At 41.9% G+C, this 22,465-nt stretch overlaps 1 protein-coding gene across 1 annotated transcript; it reads right to left on the bottom strand.

Annotated features, from left to right (window-relative positions):
• Positions 1-17,492: 17,492 nt before the first annotated feature.
• LOC307029607 (uncharacterized protein) lies at positions 17,493-21,194 on the bottom strand (the record flags this gene model as incomplete). The annotated part of the gene is made up of 4 exons (XM_079665687.1): positions 19,445-21,194; positions 18,895-19,172; positions 18,438-18,772; positions 17,493-18,302 (listed from the first exon to the last, which is right to left on the bottom strand). The coding sequence occupies exons 1-4, from the start codon at positions 19,627-19,629 to the stop codon at positions 17,493-17,495; spliced, it is 1,608 nt and encodes a 535-aa protein (XP_079521813.1). The 5' UTR covers positions 19,630-21,194.
• Positions 21,195-22,465: the final 1,271 nt, after the last annotated feature.

Here is a 22,465-nt window from a genome sequence, read left to right as displayed (position 1 = left end):
AGTGGAAATAAAGGAGACTTGTCTCAAACAACCAATCAGTGATGTCAGTTTTCCTGGCTTGAGTTTCTGTTTGGTGGTTCTTTTCTCCCCTTTTCTTTAAATAAAGGGTCATGCTAAGTAACTTATTAGTTTGTATTTACTGCAAGTAATAAATATATGAACTTTGCAGATCTTGGCTTCGCAGCAGTTCACTTCACCGACCCTGCTTACCCATCGTCTCAACTGGACTCTCCTGCAACAAACATCATGGGCTTCGTTTGCCAAAAACAACCTTGTCGGTCCACTTGTCTGGGAATATGTCTGACAGTGAGGGAGAATTAGCAGCGTCTTGTTCTCTTGCTCTTGTCTGTCTGCCGCCGGGCTGTGAGCTGACAGCACAGCAGCCTGCTACATGACATGTATGCATTCCTGGTTGCTCCACTGTTATTAGCGCAATGCAAGGTAGCTGGCGTCAGCCTTGTAGGGTAACGCTCTGTTCACTTCCAGTAAAGCTGACAGAAGGCTTCTGGATGTACGTATGGTTTGGGAGACAGTGGAGGGGTGGCACAGTGGAGAGCAATGGACAGACAAGACAGAAAAAAGGGAAGGAGCTACAACGGGAGAGGAAGGAAAAGAGGAAAATGGGATGATGGTGTCACACCAATGATTGATGAAAGAAAATTGAGAGAATAAACTGAGTGACAGACAAGGCAATGAGAAAGGAACGTCACTAGCTTCTTGTCATATGTCAAATAATAAAAAATCTGATTTATTGGCATGCATCAACACACTCTCCATTTAACCTTTCCCTGGGCTAAAATGTACTTGACATGAGAAGAAGATGGGAAACAAAGGCCATTGTCTCCTCATGCCCATGTCACCCTCTTCCCCCATCCTCCTTCTCTTTTTTTTTGTTGTGAACAGAAATGTCTGTCAGCTGCTACCGTGGCAACCGGTGCAGGAGGGAAGCAGGTCACTTCTGATGCTTGCCGGCCACCCAGCTGAAGAGGATAATGAGGGGAGGGAGAGGGCGACGTTAAAGTGTCAGGCTGGTTGGCGCGTTGGGTTGGGTGTATGACTGTCTTGAATGCAATTAAATGTGTTATTCCACTATGATTGACATGATACTTCTTACCCATAATACGCTATTTTCAAGGAGTTGTAAGTTTTGAGTAACCTTAGACATATGTTTTTTCAGCTATAGCATACAGACATATCTTTTAAACTACAAATGTGTTCCCAATACCCAATAGGGAACATTTGGTATGTTATTTCTGAATATACTTATGGTTCACTAGTACAGGTAGACATAAACCCCAAAGCAGGACACAGACACAGGCAAAATGTTCAGGAAGTTGGGTTTGATTGAGTGAACAGGGTAAAAACCCTAACACTAACCCTAACCCTTGGCAGAACAACCAAGACAATCAGGCCGAGGCCAAGTGAGAGTTAATGGTATTTATGCTAGGGGGCTAATGAGGGAAGGAGTTGCGGGTGAGGAGTTGGGCCGGGGAAGCCAGGTGAGGGGAATGAGCTGATTGCAAAAGCAGGTAGGGAGGAAGGTGCCGAAATTACAGAAAGTTAATGATATGCAAAAATCAGTTAAGCAAACTACAATTGAGTGTAATTAGTGACATATACTAGTCAGGCTGCATTCACATGACATGCGGTAAAACAGCTCTGCGCTGATGTTACCGTTGTATTTATATGGAGAGAGCCACCTGACAAGGCGGAAGCGCTACTCTTTGCATTGCACACCACTGGAAATAGTCATAGAGTGAAGTAACAATTATTTCAACTTTGACCTAGTACTGCTAACCTTTCGCCATTCAACCAATCAGATATGTATGGCTGAACTGGCGCTAACTCGAAGGAGATGTAACTATGTAAACAACACTTTAACCAGTTAACCTGTTAAGCCCCAAGCCTGTTTTTCAGGCCTCAGGCTCGAAAAAGACATTCCCAGAACAAATTACCATAAATTCCCTTCTAAAAGGGGTAAATTAATCATCTTTTCTCTCAAAGCAATTATAAACCTGAGTGAGTTGGATGTAGAAAATTCAGAATCAATATAGAATTGTATTTATTTGAAAGTAAATTCAGATTGAACATAGTAAAAAAATTAAAATAAAAAAAAAATATTACTTATAGTGAAAACCACCCTTGAATGATGGAATAGTAGACTAAAAGCTTTAGGAATCCAAACTATAACATACAGTATGTGACCCGCTCTATTGAAATCAGTCGGAAGTCGCAACGGCTCATTTAAAAATAAACGTGGACTTGCGTAAAAAATAGTTTTTCGGGGTTCTGGTGTTTTGTTTGATTTGACAACAACAATCCTGATATCGTTAGAAAGCTAAGAATCTCTTTCAAACAGTGTATACAACTCAAAATGTGTCTTCGGGTCAATGTGACTAATTTCGATGGAGCGGTCACATATAATAAGTACCCTGTATCAAGATTGATGCAAAACAATTGACATTTGACCTTTTTAGAGAGGTTTATCAAAAAACCAAACACCTTTGGGGTCATTTGGGTGTACTTGGGTGTATTTGCCGTTTCTCTGGAACCCACTGGTCGATTTTGGTGATTGACTCTTTTGAACCGTTAGAGCCAATATAATTGAAGGGGAAGTTCCACATACACACACACGTTACCATTGAGGAGTGAGAGTGACGCGCATCAGTCGAAAGCTATTTTACGCTCTGAAAACTGAAACCTAGGCTCAAACTAGTAAATATGAACATGGATTATCAGTAATCATTTCAAAGTGACACAGACACATTGGATTAACCATTGGATTAACCTTCAGCAGCGTTTTTATCGTTTTAATGCCATTGAACACAACTTTTGATCAGAACCACTGCAAAAGTAAGACTATTCGCGTTTTTGCTCCGTAAAGCTACGTTGTGTGATGTCTGGGTTTGCTTCCCATGCCACGAGTTCTGGTCGCACAGTGATGATACAGTACTTATATTTCTGGAATCTGTGGAATCTCAGCTTGCTAGCTGACGTCTTGTTTGTGCAGATCCGATACGTGGTGGAGCCTTTCTACCGTGAGTTCTGTGCTGAGTGTGTTAGCATTTTTTCGGTCAGGGCTAATTCAGAGGCTCGGCGTTAGACTTGTGTTTCGTTTGGCTAAAAATGGTTAATATTGTCTGAAAAAATGCACTTAGCGCAGAACTCACAGTAGAAATATTGTATTACTTATCGGATCTGCACAAACAAGATATCATTTGAAAGCTGAGATTCCACAGATTCCAGAGGTATAAGTATCATCACTGTGCGACAAAACTCACCGCAGCTAAGACAAATCCAGACAACACACAACTTAGCTTTACGGAGCCAAAACGGCAAAAACGTCTTACCTTTGTTGTTTTTCTGATCAAAAGCTGTGTTCAATGGCATTACAACGACAAAAACGCTGCTGAAGGTTAATCCAATGTGTCTGTGTCACTTTGAAATGATTACTGATAATCCATCATAAGATTTAGGTCAAAAACGGCGATTTCATATCAAGCTGCTATGAGAGCTATGAGAGCTACAACCCAGTTTCCGGTTTTGGGCATTCTGGCTGTGCATCACTCATTCACCAATGGGTAATGTTTAGATGGATTTTAGGAACTTCCCCTCAATTTTATTGGCTCTAACGGTTAAAAACAGGTGTCAATCATCACAATCGACCGATGGGTTCCATAGATATGGAAAATCCACCCAAATGACCCCAGAAGTGTTTTTTTTTCTAAACCTCTCAAAAAAGGTCAAGTGTCACTTGTTTTGCATCAGTCTTGATACAGGGTTCTTATTATATGTTATAGTGTGGATTCCTTAATTTTTTAGTCTACTATCCCATCATTCAAGGGTGGTTTTCACTATAAGTAATGTTTTTTTTTGGATGGACACTATAATTTCTATCTGAATTTACTTTAAAATAAAAAAATTATATTTTGATTCTGACTTTTCTGCATCCAACTCACAGGTTTATCATTGCTTTGAGAAAAAAGATTATTAAAGAGCATCTTGCAGGTTTTTTTTTTTTCTACATGTATGCTTAAACTTGCTTGAAAATTACAATTAAAAAAGTGAATGTAGGATTTGATATGTTTTACGAGACATAAGGGCAGGAATTCAGAGGGAAAGGAGCAATTTTGAGCTCTGCTCTTAAAAACGGCTTTTTTTTAAGGTCATACGTCAAACGCGTCATGTTACATCACAAAGGGTAAACATCTCCGCTCTCTGACCGCGGGTATAGTTAGTAGTTGCGTTGAGTTGAGCGGTTGTGTTTTAGTGAGCTGGTATTTTTCGGTACTTTTACATTGTATTTCACCATTTTTAATCATGGTGCAGTATTGTGTTTGTGCAGGTTGCACAAATACCAGCCTGTCAGGACATCGAGTCCACAGTTTCCCTCACGGGAAAAAGACCGGAGCTTGCGTTCGTTCCTGGGTGCGTTGTGCCTCCACCTCCCTGCAGCACATACTATCCACAGCTTTGTCAGGAAACCGTATTACATCTCTCTCCCCCCCCCCTTCGCTGCTCTCTCTCTCTCTCCCCTCTGGTACACGGCACCGTAAGACGTAGTGTGGAGTTGCATTAGGTAACGCTGTGGTGGCTGTACTGCTCCAGCCGTCTTCTTTGTGTTTGTTTGTTTCCCCCTGTCTGTGTTGTTTGTGTGTGCGTGGTGGCTGTCACTCCTGGCTCCCGGCTCAACCTCCACTTACCTGCTGCAATCAGTTGTGCACCCACCCCGACTACACACCTGCTTTCCATCAAGCTATTTACAACGGCATATCAACAGAGGCTCCACAAACTTTCTCCGCCAGATCGTCAAGTATCAGCCGTATCTCGCGTCTCCCCTCCGGTACACAGCACCGTAGTGTGGAGTTGTATTAGGTAACGCGAGATACGGCTGATACTTGCGCATTAGTTTCTGTTATGGATCAGTATCAACAGTCCTGCCAGTAACACTACTATATTATCAATGCTACTTTAGTTATAGCCTGATATATGATAGCTAACTTCACAATGTTGTGATGTGACGTTAGCTAACATTCTGTAGCTAACGCCGGTCACTCACCAAGATAGCTGCCCAGTTCTCCACTGGTTCTCCTCACACCACGGCTCAATTTCTCTCCGATGGCCGTTATTTCGTCCAATCCTTGGCTGCTCCTGGTCTCTTGGACGCCAAGCAGGCTCATAATTGTAAGGTTGTGGTTCGTCAAATGCATTCGAATATTCATGTTCAACTTTTTCTGTGTCTTCTGTGTCGAAACTAGCATTGGGATCCATGTTTATTAATATGTTACACCGGCCGCTCTCCCCCTTGTTTCCCCCATGTTACGTCACACGCGGGAGGTCACGTGCCGAGGCTTTTTTATGCGGAAGTGAAAATGTCTTACAAAAACGACGCCAGATGTCACTGTAGTGTATATTTCTGTATATATTTTTGAATATCTAGTGTATTCATCATTTCCCTACACATTTATTCAAAGGTTTCTTTAACCTGGAAGTTGCTCTTTAATGTAACCCTTTTAGAAGTGAAGATATAGTCATTTGAAAATGTCATTTTCGAGCCTGAGACCTGAAAAACAGGCTTGGGGCTTAACTGGTCAACAGAATGCTTCGGAAGTTCAGTTTGATTATTACAACAGGGTCAAAACCCTAACCCTAACCCTTGGCAGTACACACAAGACAACAGGCTGGGACCAACTAAGAGTTAATTGGTATTTCTGCAGTGGGGCTAATGAGGGAATTAGATGCAGGTTAGGGGTTGGGCTGGGGAAACTAGGTGAGGGCCATAAGGGGGGCAGGATATGAAATGACACAATACCAGATCAAAAATTGTGTGGAACTTGTGACGTGTCAGAATGTTGGTGCCATTTTTTGGTGCATGTTTTGGAAAATCTATTGCTCTAAAAGCTCCTATAAAATGTCAGTCAACACTGCCAACATGTGTCACCCTGTTGATATGATAAGCGTGATCGATAGGTTTCGGCCTCATAGCTGATGGCAAGAAGGGGCTAGGTTCTATCGATTTATGATATTTTGATTACTAAAGAAGGAATACAAGAAAAGAACCCCAGCCTTTAGCAACCATTGTAACTATAACAGGAGCAGGTGATATAGAATATATAAACTATATTTCTGATATATCTGAAAAAAACGTTTCCAGCGATAGCTACCGGACTGTTCGGTTAACTTTTACATCAACAACGCTTCCAACAGTTCCTTTGCCGTCCAACAAGTATTGCCCCATGTCTGTATCATCTTCATCACATCTTCACCATCAGCCTTCATAGTTCGCTGTGCTGTGGAGGACGTCATGCCTGGTTCCTGTTCATGCCTGTTGACACTTTGCCTAAACTGACTTTAATTGCAGATTTTTACTTCAACTTGTGTTTATATAAAGATGTATTTATTTTATTCTAATATGGTGCAACTGCATTGAAACCCAATTTCCCCCTGGGATTAATAAAGTATTTTATGGATTGTTTGATTTTTGAAAGAGCAAGAAACTCCAGATGAGGTGGAGTTCAGGGCCGAGGGGTAGGGTACAGTTTGCAAAGTTAATGTGGAATCAACAATGAGGTTTTTACGTTGACGCAACGTTCTCATTTAGTTTTGTTGCTTAACCTTTTAGTTACGTTTCCTTAACATAGAGATGTTGTAGTTTGTTTGCTAAAGTTAAATGAGTTGTGGTTTAGTTGCAGGAACTTAGAGGATTTTGTTAGTAGTTTTTATTCAAAACGTTGTGTTTCCTTCAGTTTTACATGGGGTTATGTTCTTTTTAAGCTGCACTTTTGCAACATAGTATGTTAATTGATAACCACTGATAACACCTATTTAATAGACTGATAAAACTTGAAATAGTTGAATTTGACCTCAACTGAATCTGACCTACTTAATAAGTGACATTTATTAAACTTGACATGCTTTTGTAGAAAGATCTATTGCCATGGTTTCATTTATTGTTTTCATTCTCTATTTTCGTCAAGGCCTTACAAAAGCTCCCGACCGAATAGATCCATAGAAGGGAAAGGGTTTGAATAATCACATGAATTCAGAGCCAATAAACAGGTACATTTTCTCTAATCAGCCTGCAGTCTTTCTTAGCTATTCTCAAATTACTCCTTGATGGTTGCCAAATGAATTGTGCAGCCAACCACCACATAAATGCACGCCGTTAAGCACTCAAGAATATTTTGTGATCCCCATTAGAATTCTTCCTGCGTACGAGCTAATTGGGTTTTCCATTAGAATACACTGGCTCTGGTGGTAATGAGTAGAAATGGCAGTGTCACAAAGAGGCTTTTTGTCGGAAATTACGCAATGCAGTAATTTTTAACGCACTTTAACAAATCCTAATTCTTATGATGATAAATTCATAGACGGGATCAAAACAGGGGAATGTGATTTAGAGGCCACTGTTGTCTGTGTTTGTTTTGGCACCAACGTGATGTTTTTTTACGAATTTCAAAAAGGAAATATCTCTAAATCTATTTGGTGATACCTGAAGTTTTAAGTCCTCAGTGACAGGACACTTGCTGTTTAGTGGCAATATTATACTATCCCTCCATTCTCTTTCTCTCTATCTCGCACACACACAAACACACATTCGCGCGCATTGCCGGACCTGCACAGTGTGATGAAATGACAGCAAGCTCTGGGCTGTCTCTGTTCCTCACTGATGTGAGAGAGAGAATGTTGGATTGTGAGCGTGTGTGTGTGTGTGTGTGTGTGTGTGTGTGTGTGTGTGTGTGTGTGTGTGTGTGTGTGTGTGTGTGTGTGTGTGAGCGCCAAGGCCTGGGCAGATGACACTTCCATGGCCCAGTGAGACAGGCGTAGCTAGACAGGCATCAGAAAACACTCAGTCCCCTTCAGCGTCCGCAAACACTTGACACGCACAGGTGTGCACACACACACACACACACACATGCATGCATGACTAAACACGTGCAGGCTCAGAGATTCACATTCATGCACACAGATAGGCAGAAAAATGCTCAACGTGTGTGTTGGAGCTTTATTAATCAGGAGAAATGTGAATTTTGTCGGCCTATGAGCCAACATTTCACAGTGTGTAATGTTACTCTGCAGAAAGTGTGTGTGTGTGAAGCTTGTTACCTTAGAGGCCAACAGATGCTGTTAAGCTCTCCTCCTCTCTCCCCTTTTTATCACTCCCTCTCACTCCATTTCCTCCCCACTCTCCACTAGCCAGTTTCTCCCCCCATACATTTTGGTCCTGATCCCGGAAGTCACAGAGGCATGTGGAGATCAGTGGAGGAGCTGGAAAGTGCATGTGGAGCAGAGGTGAGACCAGAGCAGAGGAAATGTGGGTGTGGCGAAGAAGAGGAAAACAACAGAGAAAGTTGTGGATAGTAAAGAATGACGCAGACGAAGGAAGGAGGAATCAATCAATCAATGTTTATTTATATAGCCCAATATCACAAATGTTACATTTGTCTCAGTGGTCTTCACAGTTTGTACAGAATATCAGTATGACAATACGACACCCTCTGTCCTTAGACCCTCACATCGTACAAGGAAAAACTTCTGAAGAAAACCCACAGTTTAAAGGGGAACATGGGAGAAACCTCAGGGAGAGCAACAGAGGAGGGATCCCTCTCCCAGGGCGGACAGACGTGCAATAGATGCCGTGTGTAAATCGAAAAGATAATACATTTACAACATAGGTAGTCCAAATGTTTGGAAATGCATGTGTTTATAATCAGAAGATGAATCCACGAGGATGTCAACAATCCTGTGGGAGCCATCAGGGAAGTAGTATGATGAGAGTCAAGCAGGACCGCAGAGACAGGTTCAACCACGACTCGAAATTCAGGACTCAGGATGCAGGACTCAGGATGCAGGGCTCAGGATGCAGGACTCAGGATGCAGGACTCAGGATCCAGGACTCAGGACCACAGCAACAGGATCAGCCACGACTCAGGATCCCAGCGTATACAGTATAGACACCAAAAAGAAATTTGGGGAAGCTGGGTTATTCGGAACATGAGAGTACACAGGTACAGACAGAGAGAAGGAAGAAGTAAGGTGTCCCCCGACAAACTATCAGCCCTAACTATAAGCTTTATCAAAAAGGAAGGTCTTAAGCACACTCTTAAAAACGGATAGGGTGTCTGCCGCCCAAACACAAACTGGAAGCTGATTCCACAAATGTGGAGCTTGATAAGAAAAGGCTCTGGCTCCCATTGTACTTTTAGAGACTCTAGGAACAACCAACAACCCTGCATTCTTGGAACGCAATGCCCTAGTTGGAGGAAGGAATTTAATGCTGGAATAACTTAATTCAAATATCCATTGTCCAGAAACTACAGCCGAGTAAGATCCAGAATGCCTTAGGCTGCCCGATTCCACAGTTCATTAAATCAAATCTTTTATTACCAGCATTCAGTTTTTTCTCATTCATTCTTCTTCCCTTCCCGATATGTTTAACAGCAATGCAAGTTGTGCGCCAACAGTTTTGCTTGAGATTCAGGGGTTTTGCTACTAGCAGCTAACGTAGCATCAAGCCATTAGCCATCTCCATCAAGCTGATTCAAATGAATTGAGAGGAAACTAACTCTGGATTCGGGTTTTAGCGTATTTTACAACTTTTAGGACCTAATAATTTAAATAAGGTTCATTTGAGACTTCAGACTTTAGTTGATTTACATAATAAAATAGGGGCTCCAATGTTGGTAAACTGGGGTCCACTGGCATAACAGACTGATATGGAAGTTGTAATAACCCCGTTTTGCCGCTATGAAAATTGGCTTCAAGGCCCAGCTCACTTCCTCATTCTCTCATTGTCATTTAAAACATTTTGAGCAATTTAGCGGATTCGGCTGTGTACAACTTTCTGTAGGGACTTGCAGTGTAAAAAAGTAATTTTAAGAAAAACAGTTTAACAGGCAGTGCTCCAAAACCAATGCTAGATCTATTGCATGGCCAGTTGGTGTTGAATTTGACTGACACAGTACAAAAGGACTGTACTTATAATAATAATAATAATAATAATAATAATAATAATGTAATATTAATGCACTTATGCTTCTAATAAACGCTAAAATGGGTCTGTGACATGCTGACACATTTCAGAGTCGTAATAACTATGCAGCACAAATACTTGGAACTTGATTTTCTTGACTGAGCCAAGATGCACTATGAAAGTCAAATACGAGAAAAAGTATTTTGACTAACAAAAGAGAAAGATTTCAGTTTGTGAAAATCATTAACTGAGTTCTTGGCATATCGATGGCAAAGGTTTTGGTTTTAAGTCCCCACACAGTGCATGAGACTACTTCTGCAATGTCCAAGTCCTGAAGTCTGGAGGGTGAATATGAGGATTTAGTCAATAAGGGTGTATAGCAGAATGGAAGAGTTTCTGTAAGAGGGGATCAAATGAGAAAGGAGAAAGGGATCGAGACGTTTTAGATATTTTTAAAAGCCAAAATGTGATTAGAGATTAAGAGAGGACGGTTGGTGGTGTGATGTACAGTAGTAAAGTAGTGCAATGTCGTCTTTTTGTAGTCCAAACCTGGAAGTTAGCATTGCAAGTACTCCCTCAAAAAAATAAATGGAATTTTTCTATTGGATTTTCTTAATATTGCAGAAAATAAGATTTTTTTCACTGAAGGATATCAGCTAGAGATTTCTATAGTTAATCACTTACATTAAGACAATTGTTTTTTGTATTACAAGTTTTATGAAATAGCATGTTTAAATATGCAAATGAGTTATACTCTCATTAAATGTTGATGTCCCCACACACGCCAAGGGCCATACGCTGGACCTGGTCATCACAAACTCCGCCCCCATCAGCAATCTGCTAGTGTATGACCTGGGGGTGTCTGAACACAAGACCATCTCTTTGGAGCTGTTTTTCCAGTCTCCACTCAGCAAGCCCAAATGCCAAATCCGCTTCAGGAACCTGAGGATCATCAACCCGGACATCATGACCCTGGACCTCCAGCATATTTCCTCCGCCAACTTCTCATCAGTAAATGAGTCAGTGGCATATTACAACCAGTCCCTTAACAGTCTCCTTGATCTACACGCCCCCCTCAAAACCAGGATGGTCACCTTCTCGCGCTCAGCCCCATGGTACACCGGCGAGCTGCGGAGAATGAAGACAGCTGGGCGTGTCCTTGAGCGGCGGCTCAAGGCCTCAGGACTCACTGTTCACCTGTTAGCCTATCGTGAACACCAGAAGGCCTACGCACAGTCCCTCAGAGATGCACGATCCCAGTACTACTCCATCATCATCAACAACAGTACTGGAAACTCCAAGCAACTCTTCTCCACAATAAACCACCTCCTCAAACCCCAAAGTCCTCTACACTCCGACTCCACTGAGAAGCAGTGTAGAAACTTCGCCGCCTTCTTCAAAAATAAAGTTGACACCATCCGCTCCATCCTCTCTAGCCCCTCTGCACCTCCAGTTCCAACTGCTGACCCACAGCCTGGGACAACCCAGCCTCTTCGCTGTTTCACGGTCATCTCTCAGCAAGAGGTTGAGGGCATCGTTAGGAGGATGAAGCCCTCCACCTGTGTCCTGGACCCCCTTCCGTCAGCTCTGGTGAAATCGTACATCTGCACCCTGAGCCCCATGATCACTAATATCGCAAACCTCTCTCTCCAGTCTGGCCATGTCCCCTCTGCCCTAAAAACCGCTGTCATCAAACCTAGTCTTAAAAAACCCTCCCTTGACCCGGGAGTCCTGGCCAACTATAGACCCATTTCCAACCTTCCATTTCTGTCAAAGGTGCTGGAAAAAATAGTTGCTGCTCAGCTCCAGGATCACCTAAACTCCAACAACCTATTTGAGAAGTTCCAGTCTGGTTTCCGCTCAGGCCACAGCACAGAAACTGCCCTGGTCAGGGTCACCAACGACCTGCTGATGACGGCTGATGCTGGCTCTCCCTCTCTCCTCATCCTCCTTGATCTCACTGCAGCTTTCGACACCGTCGATCACGGCATCCTCCTCCATCGTCTGCACTCCACCATCGGACTCTCTGACTCTCCCCTTGACTGGTTCACATCATACCTCACCGGGAGAACAGAGTACGTCTCCTTGGGTGAGGCAGAGTCGGGTACCCACAACGTCACCTGTGGTGTCCCTCAAGGATCAGTTCTCGGCCCCACCCTTTTCACACTCTATATGCTCCCCCTTGGCTCTATCATCAGCCGACATGGAGTATCATTCCATTGTTACGCTGATGACACCCAATTGTACCTCAGGATCAACCCTACCTCCTCTGCAGCCCTGCCTTCACCCACACTCACTACCTGCCTGGAGGAGATACAGGCGTGGATGAAGCTAAACTTCCTGAAACTCAACAGCTCCAAGACCGAAGCCATTATAGTTGGCACCCCACATCAGGTTCGGTCATCCACCATCACGACCATCACCTTCTCCGGCCAGGACATTACCCTCTCCTCAACAGTCACCAACTTGGGTGTGAAAATGGACGCCCATCTGACCTTTGAGGCCCACATTAAACAGCTGTGCAAAAACTCCTTCTATCACCTCAGGAACATCGCCAAACTCCGCCCCTCACTCACTCTGTTTGACGCGGAAAAGCTAGTCCACGCCTTTGTCTCCTCAAGGCTGGACTACTGCAATGCACTCCTCATCGGGATCCCTAAGAAAAGCATCCAGAGGCTCCAGTACATCCAGAACAGCGCTGCTAGGATCCTGATGAGGGTGCGCAAATATGATCATATCACCCCCATCCTGAAATCACTACACTGGCTCCCCGTGGAATTGAGGATCGAATTCAAGGTCTCCGTCCTCACACACCAGTGTATCTATGGAACAGCCCCTCCATACCTCAAGGAACTCCTCACCCCCCTTACCTCCGTGCGGACCACCCGCTCCAGCAACTCAAACCTCCTCAAACCCCCGAGGACTAAGCTCCGTACCATGGGAGACCGGGCCTTCTGCTCGGCTGCCCCCAGTCTGTGGAACGCTCTCCCCGACCACATGAGAGCATCACAGACCGTGGAGGTTTTTTAAAAAGGCCTCAAAACCCACCTCTTCAATAGAGCCTTTCCCTAGACCTTTTATTTATTTATTATCACCCTTTTATCTTATTTTATTCTTTTTACTTATTTATTTTTATTTATTGCTTTTTATTCTTTTTACGATGTTAGCACTTCGGGATTTGAATGCAAATATGAAGTGTTTTATAAATTAAAGCCATTATTATTATTATTATTATAAATATGCGCATATTTTAATACATTTCAGCAACACAAATCTGAACATTGGATAAAGCAAGGTTCAAAATTCTTGTTTCATTTTGTAGTCATATTAGCATCTAAAGTTTTTACAGAAGGGATTTTTTTTTATCACTCCATAAATCAGAAAATACTGTCAACAGCCCTAAAATATCAATTTTCGCCATGTTTTTAGGTATAAAATGTTATATAATTCAGGCTATTACTGATATATGAACAAACCCTTCTGTAAAAACCTTCAGAATATTGATAGGAATATAACTGGAAGGTTTGGTGCATGTAAGTACTACTGAAGTGGGCATTTCTCACTCAGAATAGGAGAGCAAACTAATTTGGAGAAAACAACCTTTAAATATTGCTGTGTGGCGCTATGTAGATGTGTTTGTTGTTCCCGAGTCCAGGAGAAAGTTAAAAAGAGACGAATGGAGTCTCGAAAAAGTAAAAATTAGTAATTTAATAAAGTAATGTTTTATTTGGATCAAACAGACAAGTCAACAGCCGTGCACAGGGTAAAAGAGAGAGAGAGGATCTACGCGCATGCTGTGTATATCGGTTCCTTTCTCCTCTTCTCATTGGCTGCTTTGACGATGGGCGGATCTTCCTTCCGGCTTCGTTCCTCTGTGATTAATATCGCATCAAATAAGGGGATTTAGACGTTGTGTGTTTGTTTTATAACTCCACAAGCCTTTGCTCCTTATATTCTCATTTATGACTTTTTATTTAATACATTTTAACGGCCGAAAACAAAGATAAAGTAAAACCGGAAGTGACGTCATGTAAACAACCGAGTTTTCCTTAAAAATAAAGTTTTTCAAAATAAAACGTATCATATTGATTTTAATTTCTTACAGCAAGCTAAGCTTTCCTGTTCTTTGGACGATAGCTTGCGCATCGACACACTTGGTATTTCATAGTGAGGGGCATTTTTATTTTGTCTAACCTTGCTTCTTGCAAATGAAAATTGTTGTCGTCTTCTCTGTGAACGTTTTTTTCGCTGTTCTTTTGCCATTTTGAGATTTAAATTTCCAGCGGAAAGCTAAACCAGGAAGTGTTTTAGTACACCACGTGACGCATCTGAACAAATCACGTTGTCAGAAATTGACACCAGCCAATGAGATTTCGTGTTCTGGTTTAACACCCCTTTGTACTTTCACGATTGGTTGCTGATACAAAGGAAATGACCATATTTGGATCCGATGAGATTGTGCAAGAGAGACAGAGATTTCCAACAATACCTCTGGTTACTAGTGATGGGAATTATGGCTCTTTGAAGGGAGCCAGATCTTATGGCTCCGTTCCTTTCAAAGAACCGTTCAAATGAGCCGTTCAAAAGAGCCGTTCAAAAGAGCCGTTCTTAATATTAGATACTGTGTTTTTAAGTGGCAATGGAGATTATTTGTTGACCCTGCTTTAAAGGATATTTTGCCTTTACAAATGAATGGTGCGCTTCTGGGTTTTGGTTGAAGTGCATCCAAGTGCTGCTGCGTTTTCGCGTTTGGCTCATTTTCCATCCGAAAAACACGTCGTCTACCTGTCCTGTACCACTTGTTATGACTTCTCTCTCTCTCGCGTATTCCGTTAAGACCCACCCCATCTCACTCCTCGTGCTGAAACCTACCAGAGTAGGGGCGGGTCTTCACAGAATACGTTTGGGGAACAAAATCAAGCTTTTTAAAAGGCGAGTAGATCTTGGCAGGCAATGAGTGCAGACCAACGATTGAACGATAAAAAGAACGGCTCTCACCAAGTACGACTCGGTTCCCCTCGTTCGTGCCGTTCAAAAGAATCGGCTCGTTCGCGACCGACACATCACTACTGATTACATGGTGCAAACAGTGGTCGTGGTACTAGATGTTACGTTATAATGCTAACTTTTGGTGAATTTAGGAGAAATCTACAGACAAAAATAGACTTTTTTTCACGTAAATGCAACCAGCAGCAGTGATAAGCTAATGTTAGGGTTGCATGGCTCTCCATTGCTAAGCTAAAAGCAGCAAAAGTTCCACGGAAGGACGTTTAGTAGTCTAATTTAGTCACTAGATGACTAAATAACATTTAAAAGATTTGGGCATTCATGAATTGGGTATTTACTGATGTATTTTATGTTGTAGTACACATATTGATAATCTCTTAAGCTTAAGCAAATAAATGTGACAGACTCATTTCCAAGGTTTTAAGACTCATTCCTGCACCTCTCAAAGCGGGATAAGAAGAAGGGGAGATGAACTAGTATGAGAGACAAAATAAAATAATGCTACTATGTCCTCCAGTTGGTTTTGTTGAAGACAGCATCTACAGAAAGATGTAGAACCCATTAAAGGAACGCCAGTAAAAAACATTATGACACATTACAGCAGCTTTGTATGCTTTTTCCTGCCAAAATAGCAGCGTAATAAATTCACCAGTGAAGTCTATTAAGTGCAACTGATCTGAAATCACCTGAGAACTATAAAGACGCAGTGAAGGAGTACAGCTCCTCTAAGATGCATTTCGCTTCTGTTGTTTTCCCCCCTCTGTTTTCCCAGGCCGCTCCTCTGCTTAACAGAGCAAAGTGCTTATGATGCGCCTCTTTGCGAAGACGTCCCGTTTCCCATTTAAACAAGCGTCCCGATTGGCTCGCTCGTCCCCGGCAGAACGGTAGCAAACAGTTCGGCACCCTCTGCTCACTTTTTAATGGCCTCCTCTGCTCAGCTCCATCCCCGGTTTTATTTCACACTGGAGACGGTCGAAGCGTCTCCTCAGCATTTCCAGCGCTCCCGTCCTCAATCTCTTCGCGCTTAATTCCCCTTTAACTGTGTTCGCTGGAGTCGTTAACTGATTAAGCGGTTTAATTAGGCCACGCAGTGGAGACACCAGGAGGAGCTCCAAATGAAAGTGCAACAAAAAGACCGAGCAGAGAGAACCTTCTTTAATGACAACAAATGAGGACTAATTAAATCTAAAATAGAACATTTCAGTAATGCTTTATAGTGTACCATTGTTATATACTTGTAAGATACTAACATTACAGTAGGTGCAAACATTGTATTTGTGAGTTCTATATAAGGGTGAAAACGTATAATATCTGAAAATTATTGCTTTGAAATGGAATAAAATGTTGAATTCTAGCGTTGAGTTTATTGTAACAGCTTTACTACTGTTTTGGATATTAGTATTTTTTTAATTAATTTTTTTAGTTTGTTAAATTTTACACTGAAAAACCAGTACTTTTCATTATTATTATATACAGTATGTTTATTATTATTTTCACATGAGCATAGCTGCATTAATTTACATTCATAACTAGTACTATTTATTATGATATTCTTATCATTTGTGACCTGCTCTATCATTTTCAGTCACATTGACCCTGAAACACATTTTGAGTTTGATACACTGTTGGAAAGATGAGATTCTTAGCTTTCTAATGATATCAATATTGTTTTTGTCCTCCAAATATTAAGCAAAATACGTCACTTTACATAATGAATGTCATCGAACCATGATTTTGAGAAAAAGGCCTTCAAAGTTTGCAGTACTTTCTTAGGTATTTATTCAAATGAACCATACCATAAAACGAATTCATCTAGAGCTGTTTGCACAAAAACACACACACACACACACACACACACACACACACACACACACACACACACACACACACACACACACACACACACACACACACACACACACACACACACACACACACACACACACACACACACACACACACACACAATATACTGTTCTCTTGTTGTCACTTTCATACATCAATACATGGAACAAAGGCACTCACATACACATGCACGCCGTACCAACGTGCACTCCCGTACACTCCCGAACTCACGTGCACGTTCATCAATTTATGTATGTATTTTGGTCATGTTTGAGCACATGCTTATGCGCACACATCTATTCCCATGTACATGGCCATGTGCACACCCAGACCACATGCACACCCGTACTCACGTGCACGCCCGTACTCACGTGCACACCCATACCCACGTGCAGAATCATCAATATACAATTTTTATGAAAAACACTATGAATAAATACTTAAATGAACTGATTGCATGTTAACCTCTAACAACATTAGAATCATTTGGCACAAAAGCTAATTTAGAGAAAGAAGCAAGCAACAGAACAGATAAATATACTACACAATATAAAAATAGCAAACAATCAACAGAGTAGCTAACAGTACTTAAAACCAATTTGAAATATATATTTACAGCATTTATAGAAGAATTACATAGTGTTGATGTATTATGCACTCTCACTCATTAAGAATGATGTGTTAAGGGTTTGGGGCAGGTGATGTCTTTGGTTTCCTCAGTGCAGAACTCTCTGATCTTCTCAAAAAGATACCACTGCCGTTTTTCATCAAGCCCAGGGGGAGTCAGTTCAGTGGGACGTGCCTCCTGGTCAGTAAAGCACCCTGTGCGTAGCAGCATGAAGGATTCTTCTTCTTTACCTTCAAACTCCTTGGCGTAGACCACTCCAGGCTCGGCACTGGTGAAGCGTAGGTGATGGTACCTCTTGATACCTGGAAGCGGTCTGAAGCTGGGGGCAAGGAAGTTGTGCCAGTCGTCTGTTTTGACGAAGGTCTCCCCTGACTCATTGCCAACCAGCTGGGGGATGTTGACTCCAGTGACGGTACTGGACCTGACAGCCTGGCTGATGTCCTTCAGGCAGGACACTGGTGTGCGGCGGAACTGCTGCTTAAACAGGCCAAAGCACCAGTCAGGTGCAAATTTGGTGTGGCCAGCAATAAGAAAGTTGAGGGAGATATCTTCATGGAGTCCCACCATGCACCGCCAAGCAAGGTACCAGAGGAGGTATCTGTTTTTGTTCTGACCAGAGCAGTTGTCACAGTGCAGGTGAACATGTTTCTCCCCAAGCCCATACTGAGAGAAGAAGTGGTGGAGGTAGGCAATGACAGCATTGGAACCCTTGCTGCTGCAATGAGCCTCATCTATGAGGTAGTTTACCTGCTGAGGAACACCTTCACAGCAGACACCAAACAGTCCACACTTCCTGGGAACCATAAAGTAAATGGGCCCGGGCTGGAGAGGGTCACTGGGGTAGTGAACCTGTAACACCAGACCAACAGATGAATTAACTAATGAGTGATCTATACTCTAATTCTAAAAATGTGTGAATATTCATATTGTTACATTCCAAACATTCTGGATTATCACAGCATTCATCACATTCACACACCTCACCTGCTGTGCATAGTCAAAGCTGTAGTGGATGGTGATGTCTCTGCTACAGGGTTGGTTGGGTCCTAATTTGACACCCAGCTCTCTAGCTGTTTCTTTACAGCTGGCGACCATCTCCTGGTAAGCCTGACGCTCCACCCCCACGGTGCGGAGGTGTTCTTCCTGCTTCCTGAGCTTCGCTGACTTGACACAGTCGGGAAAGTTGGAGCTGCGGTAGATGGCAATGTTGTTTTTCTGACAGAACCAACATAGGTCTGTCATCGGCCTCCCAATAATGACACTGGGAGTCAGCTCCTTCCACAGCTTCCTAAATGTGCTGTTGCCAGCAGCACGGTGACCTGGAAAGGTGATTAAAGACAAAGATAGCATTGTTAGATTACTCATCATTAGTTTTCCATTGAGGTTTCCTCGTGTAAAAAAACCCCAAAAAAACAAGATTAAAATATAAGAAAATACCCACCCTTCTCCTGCATCTGAACCTTGTATTTCCGCCACACAGAGGACTTGGTCTCAGTTGTTGGTAGAACACTGATGTCCGTCCTCTTAAACCCTGGAATCCGTCCAGGAAGTGGCATGGCAAAGACATCTGCAAAGTTGGTAATGAACCGTACAATTCGCTGGATGTCTTCAAAGGACAACACCCTTTTGGTCACCACACGACCACCACGTCTTATCCTTGGGGCCAAGCCATGTTCCTTGTAGAACTTGATGATGCCTGTCAGCTTGTCTTGAGAAATTCTGGAATGGTTTAAAACATCAGTCTTTGATTGTTTTTTATGGCTTTATTTAATGTATGCATTGTAGTATATACATTGTCGTTGTATTTTTTCATTATGTAAAAGCATGTATATATATATATATTTATTTATTTATGTATTACTATTGCTGTAAATTCTGCTTCTATTCAGTTATTGTCAAACTCAGTTCAACTCATGCATGGCTTATTACCACTTCATTTGAAAATAGTAACACTACCAAAAGTGAAGTAGCCTTTTCAAAATCAAACTCACCCATGTAGAAACTTGAAAGTCTCCCGGCAGATTTTGTGCCCATCTAAGAAATAGGACGTTCTCTGCTGTTTCCGCTCCTTTTGGTGTCCTCTCTTTGCACAAGCGGTCTCTTTGGAGAGGTTTATGTTGGAGCTTATCTTTCCAAGTAGCACCAAATGCTTTTCACCTGGAAAATCATATAACATTACATAATGTGTTGTGTCAATCACTCATCACACACAACTTAAATCTTTAACGTGTAACAGAACACACAGGCCCACCCCCCACACATTGCCTATAGTATTATGTTAAACACACTCCCATACACACATATTCTATCTATTATAAAGGGTAATAATAAGTACAGGCTAGTCTGGCAGTGACTCCAGAGTAAACTGCTCTCACATGAGATAATACATTTGTAGCTGCCTATCTCTGCACATCTTTAGATAATTAGGCTGGGGCCACATGTGATTTAAGGGGTAGCCAAAAAAATATGTCTCCCCATGTGGATAAAATGTAGGGTTGAAACATTTATGAAAATGTTCACCACAATAATTTTTCAATGAGTATTAGCCAACTTTAAGTTGTAGGTGGTCATGTGAGCATTATTTTAATTGTTGTTATGTTTTTAACACTAACCCATACTCACACACACATCGTTACCACAGTCAAAGGTATTTAAATAATATAACGTTATAACGTTACTTACCATTAGTCATTTCATTCATTTGGTCTCGTCTCTTGACCATCTCCTCAGGGGTGTAACGGGTGTAACAGGGAACTCCATCATTAAATGTACAGCTACACCTGTAGTCATGGGCCCTCTCAATCTCTTGAGCGCTGTCCTCGCTCACATAATGCCGTACGGACTGAAGTGTCTCAGCCACCGGGTCGTTCAGCAGTGGTTGTTCCTCTGTGGTGTCCTCATCCTCTTCAGCATCCGTGGTCTGAGGGCTGCTGTCAGTGTCAGGGCTGTCTGACTCTAAATCGGAGCCGGATAACGGGGAAACTTCAACCGGTGCCGTCAAAAAGTAATCAGTGATCAGCTGAACCCATTGCTCATCAGAGGCTGTCCCTCTCACAATGTTGGAGTTCAACAGTCTTGCGATTTGATCTTCTCTGGAATCCATCGATCTGATTAGCGGCTAATAAATTGTCAAAGTACGGAGGAAAAATATTTTCGTTTTACTGGGTGAAGGTCGCGAGGAATAATGTTGGTTTATATAGTGTGTGTGTGTGTGTGTTTGTGTATTTTGCGTTTGTGTGTATTGTGTTGGTTTCCCGGGGAAAACCCTCACAAGAAACACCGGCTGTTGTTATGCCAGCTGTGACGTTACGTTACTCCGTTCTCCGCTCGTAATGATGCCTTTACAAGCTTCAAAGTTGTATTTATCATCTGAATTTGGCAAAACAAGTTTAATATTCTGAAAGCCAAGACTTTGTTTATTTGAAATCAGATGAAAATAAACTATCACGGACTCTGCCGTGTTATTTATGATTACTATACGCTTTTCATTCATAATGTCAGCCGGAGGGAGGGGGGGCAGCGCTGCGGAAGAGCAGCGTGAGAGCTGTCATCTTCCCATTACAAGCTTCAAACATGTATTTATCGTTTGATTTTGGAAATAAAAGTTTCAGATTCTGAAAGCCAAGACGTTGTTTATTTGAAATCAAACAAAACACCAAAACCCCGAAAAACTAGTTTTTTACTCAAATCCACGTTTATTTTGAAATGAGCCGTTGCGACTTCCGACTGATTTCGATAGAGCGGGTCACATTTATTCATGTGTTTATTTTAATTAACCTCTTAAGCCCCACGGACCCGGTTCCGGGGCCGAAATCGCGTCATTTGCAGGAAACAACGTCTAAGGAACCTTAATATTTAATAAACTATGAATATTTTTATATCCATATAACGGGAAAAAACTAATTTAACTGATCTTTTTCATTTTTTTTCCAAAAAAAACACACAATGCTAACAGTGAGCCTCTGAATTAGCCCCGAGCGAAAAATGCTAACATCATCATCATCATCATCATCTTTATTTAAAGAGACTCTTGGTCCATTAATACAAAACATACAACACTCAAATATAAATTAAAAAAGGCAGTTATACCAATGTTTCCACAGAGGTGACTCGGATCGTACAGCACTGAAACACGGATTTGAAAGTAGCATAATGACAACATTATAAGAAACATTTAATCGAGAGATACATTTGTTCATCAGATTTATCAAATGAGCATGGAACGTGTTGACTCGTACATTACAGAACATTTCACTTGCACTGCACCACCTTGGTTTTCTAACCTATTACTGCACCGAAAATCACTCCTAGCTCCCTTATTACTCATCCTAGCTGCACATCCAACACATCGTTTATGATCGTAAAGACACAGAATCTAACGGTGCCCACCTCAACACTGAAAGATACAAACTTGCGACGTTATGAACAAAAACGTACATCAAAACAAGTGGCGCTAGATAGCCCACAACGCTAACATGGCTTACCTTCGTCTTTGTCTGGTCTAAACTGGTCTTCAATGGCATTAAAACGATAACAACGATGATGTAGTTAATCCATAGGTTAATATCCAATGTGGCTGTGTCCCCTTTGAAATGTTCTGATAATCTATAAGCAATAAAACTGCAATTTCGTTTTAAAATAGTAGAGCAGGCCATTCCTACGCTCTGTAACTTCATCGAATGTGCAAAGACGCAACCTTTTTTTTTAAACATGAGTGTGTGCAAGACGATTTCCCTTCGATTCTATTGGCTCTAACAGTCAGAAAGAGATGTCACATGTCAAAATCGAAGAAGGGGGGCCAGAGATAAGGAAAATCCACCCAAATGGCCCCAGAAGAGGTTTTTTTTGCTAAATCTGTCTAAAAAGGTCAAATATCACTTGTTTTGCATCAATCTTGATACAGGGTACTTATGTTGTACTTTGGATTCCTAAAGCTTTTAGTCTACTAACCCATCATCCAAGGTTAGTTTTCACTATAAGTACAAAATATGTTTTGGACGGACACTATAATT

The sequence above is a fragment of the Notothenia rossii genome (assembly GCF_949606895.1).
Source record: "Notothenia rossii genome assembly, chromosome: 2".
NCBI lineage: Eukaryota > Metazoa > Chordata > Actinopteri > Perciformes > Nototheniidae > Notothenia > Notothenia rossii.
This window is presented reverse-complemented; position numbering and strand designations above follow the sequence as displayed.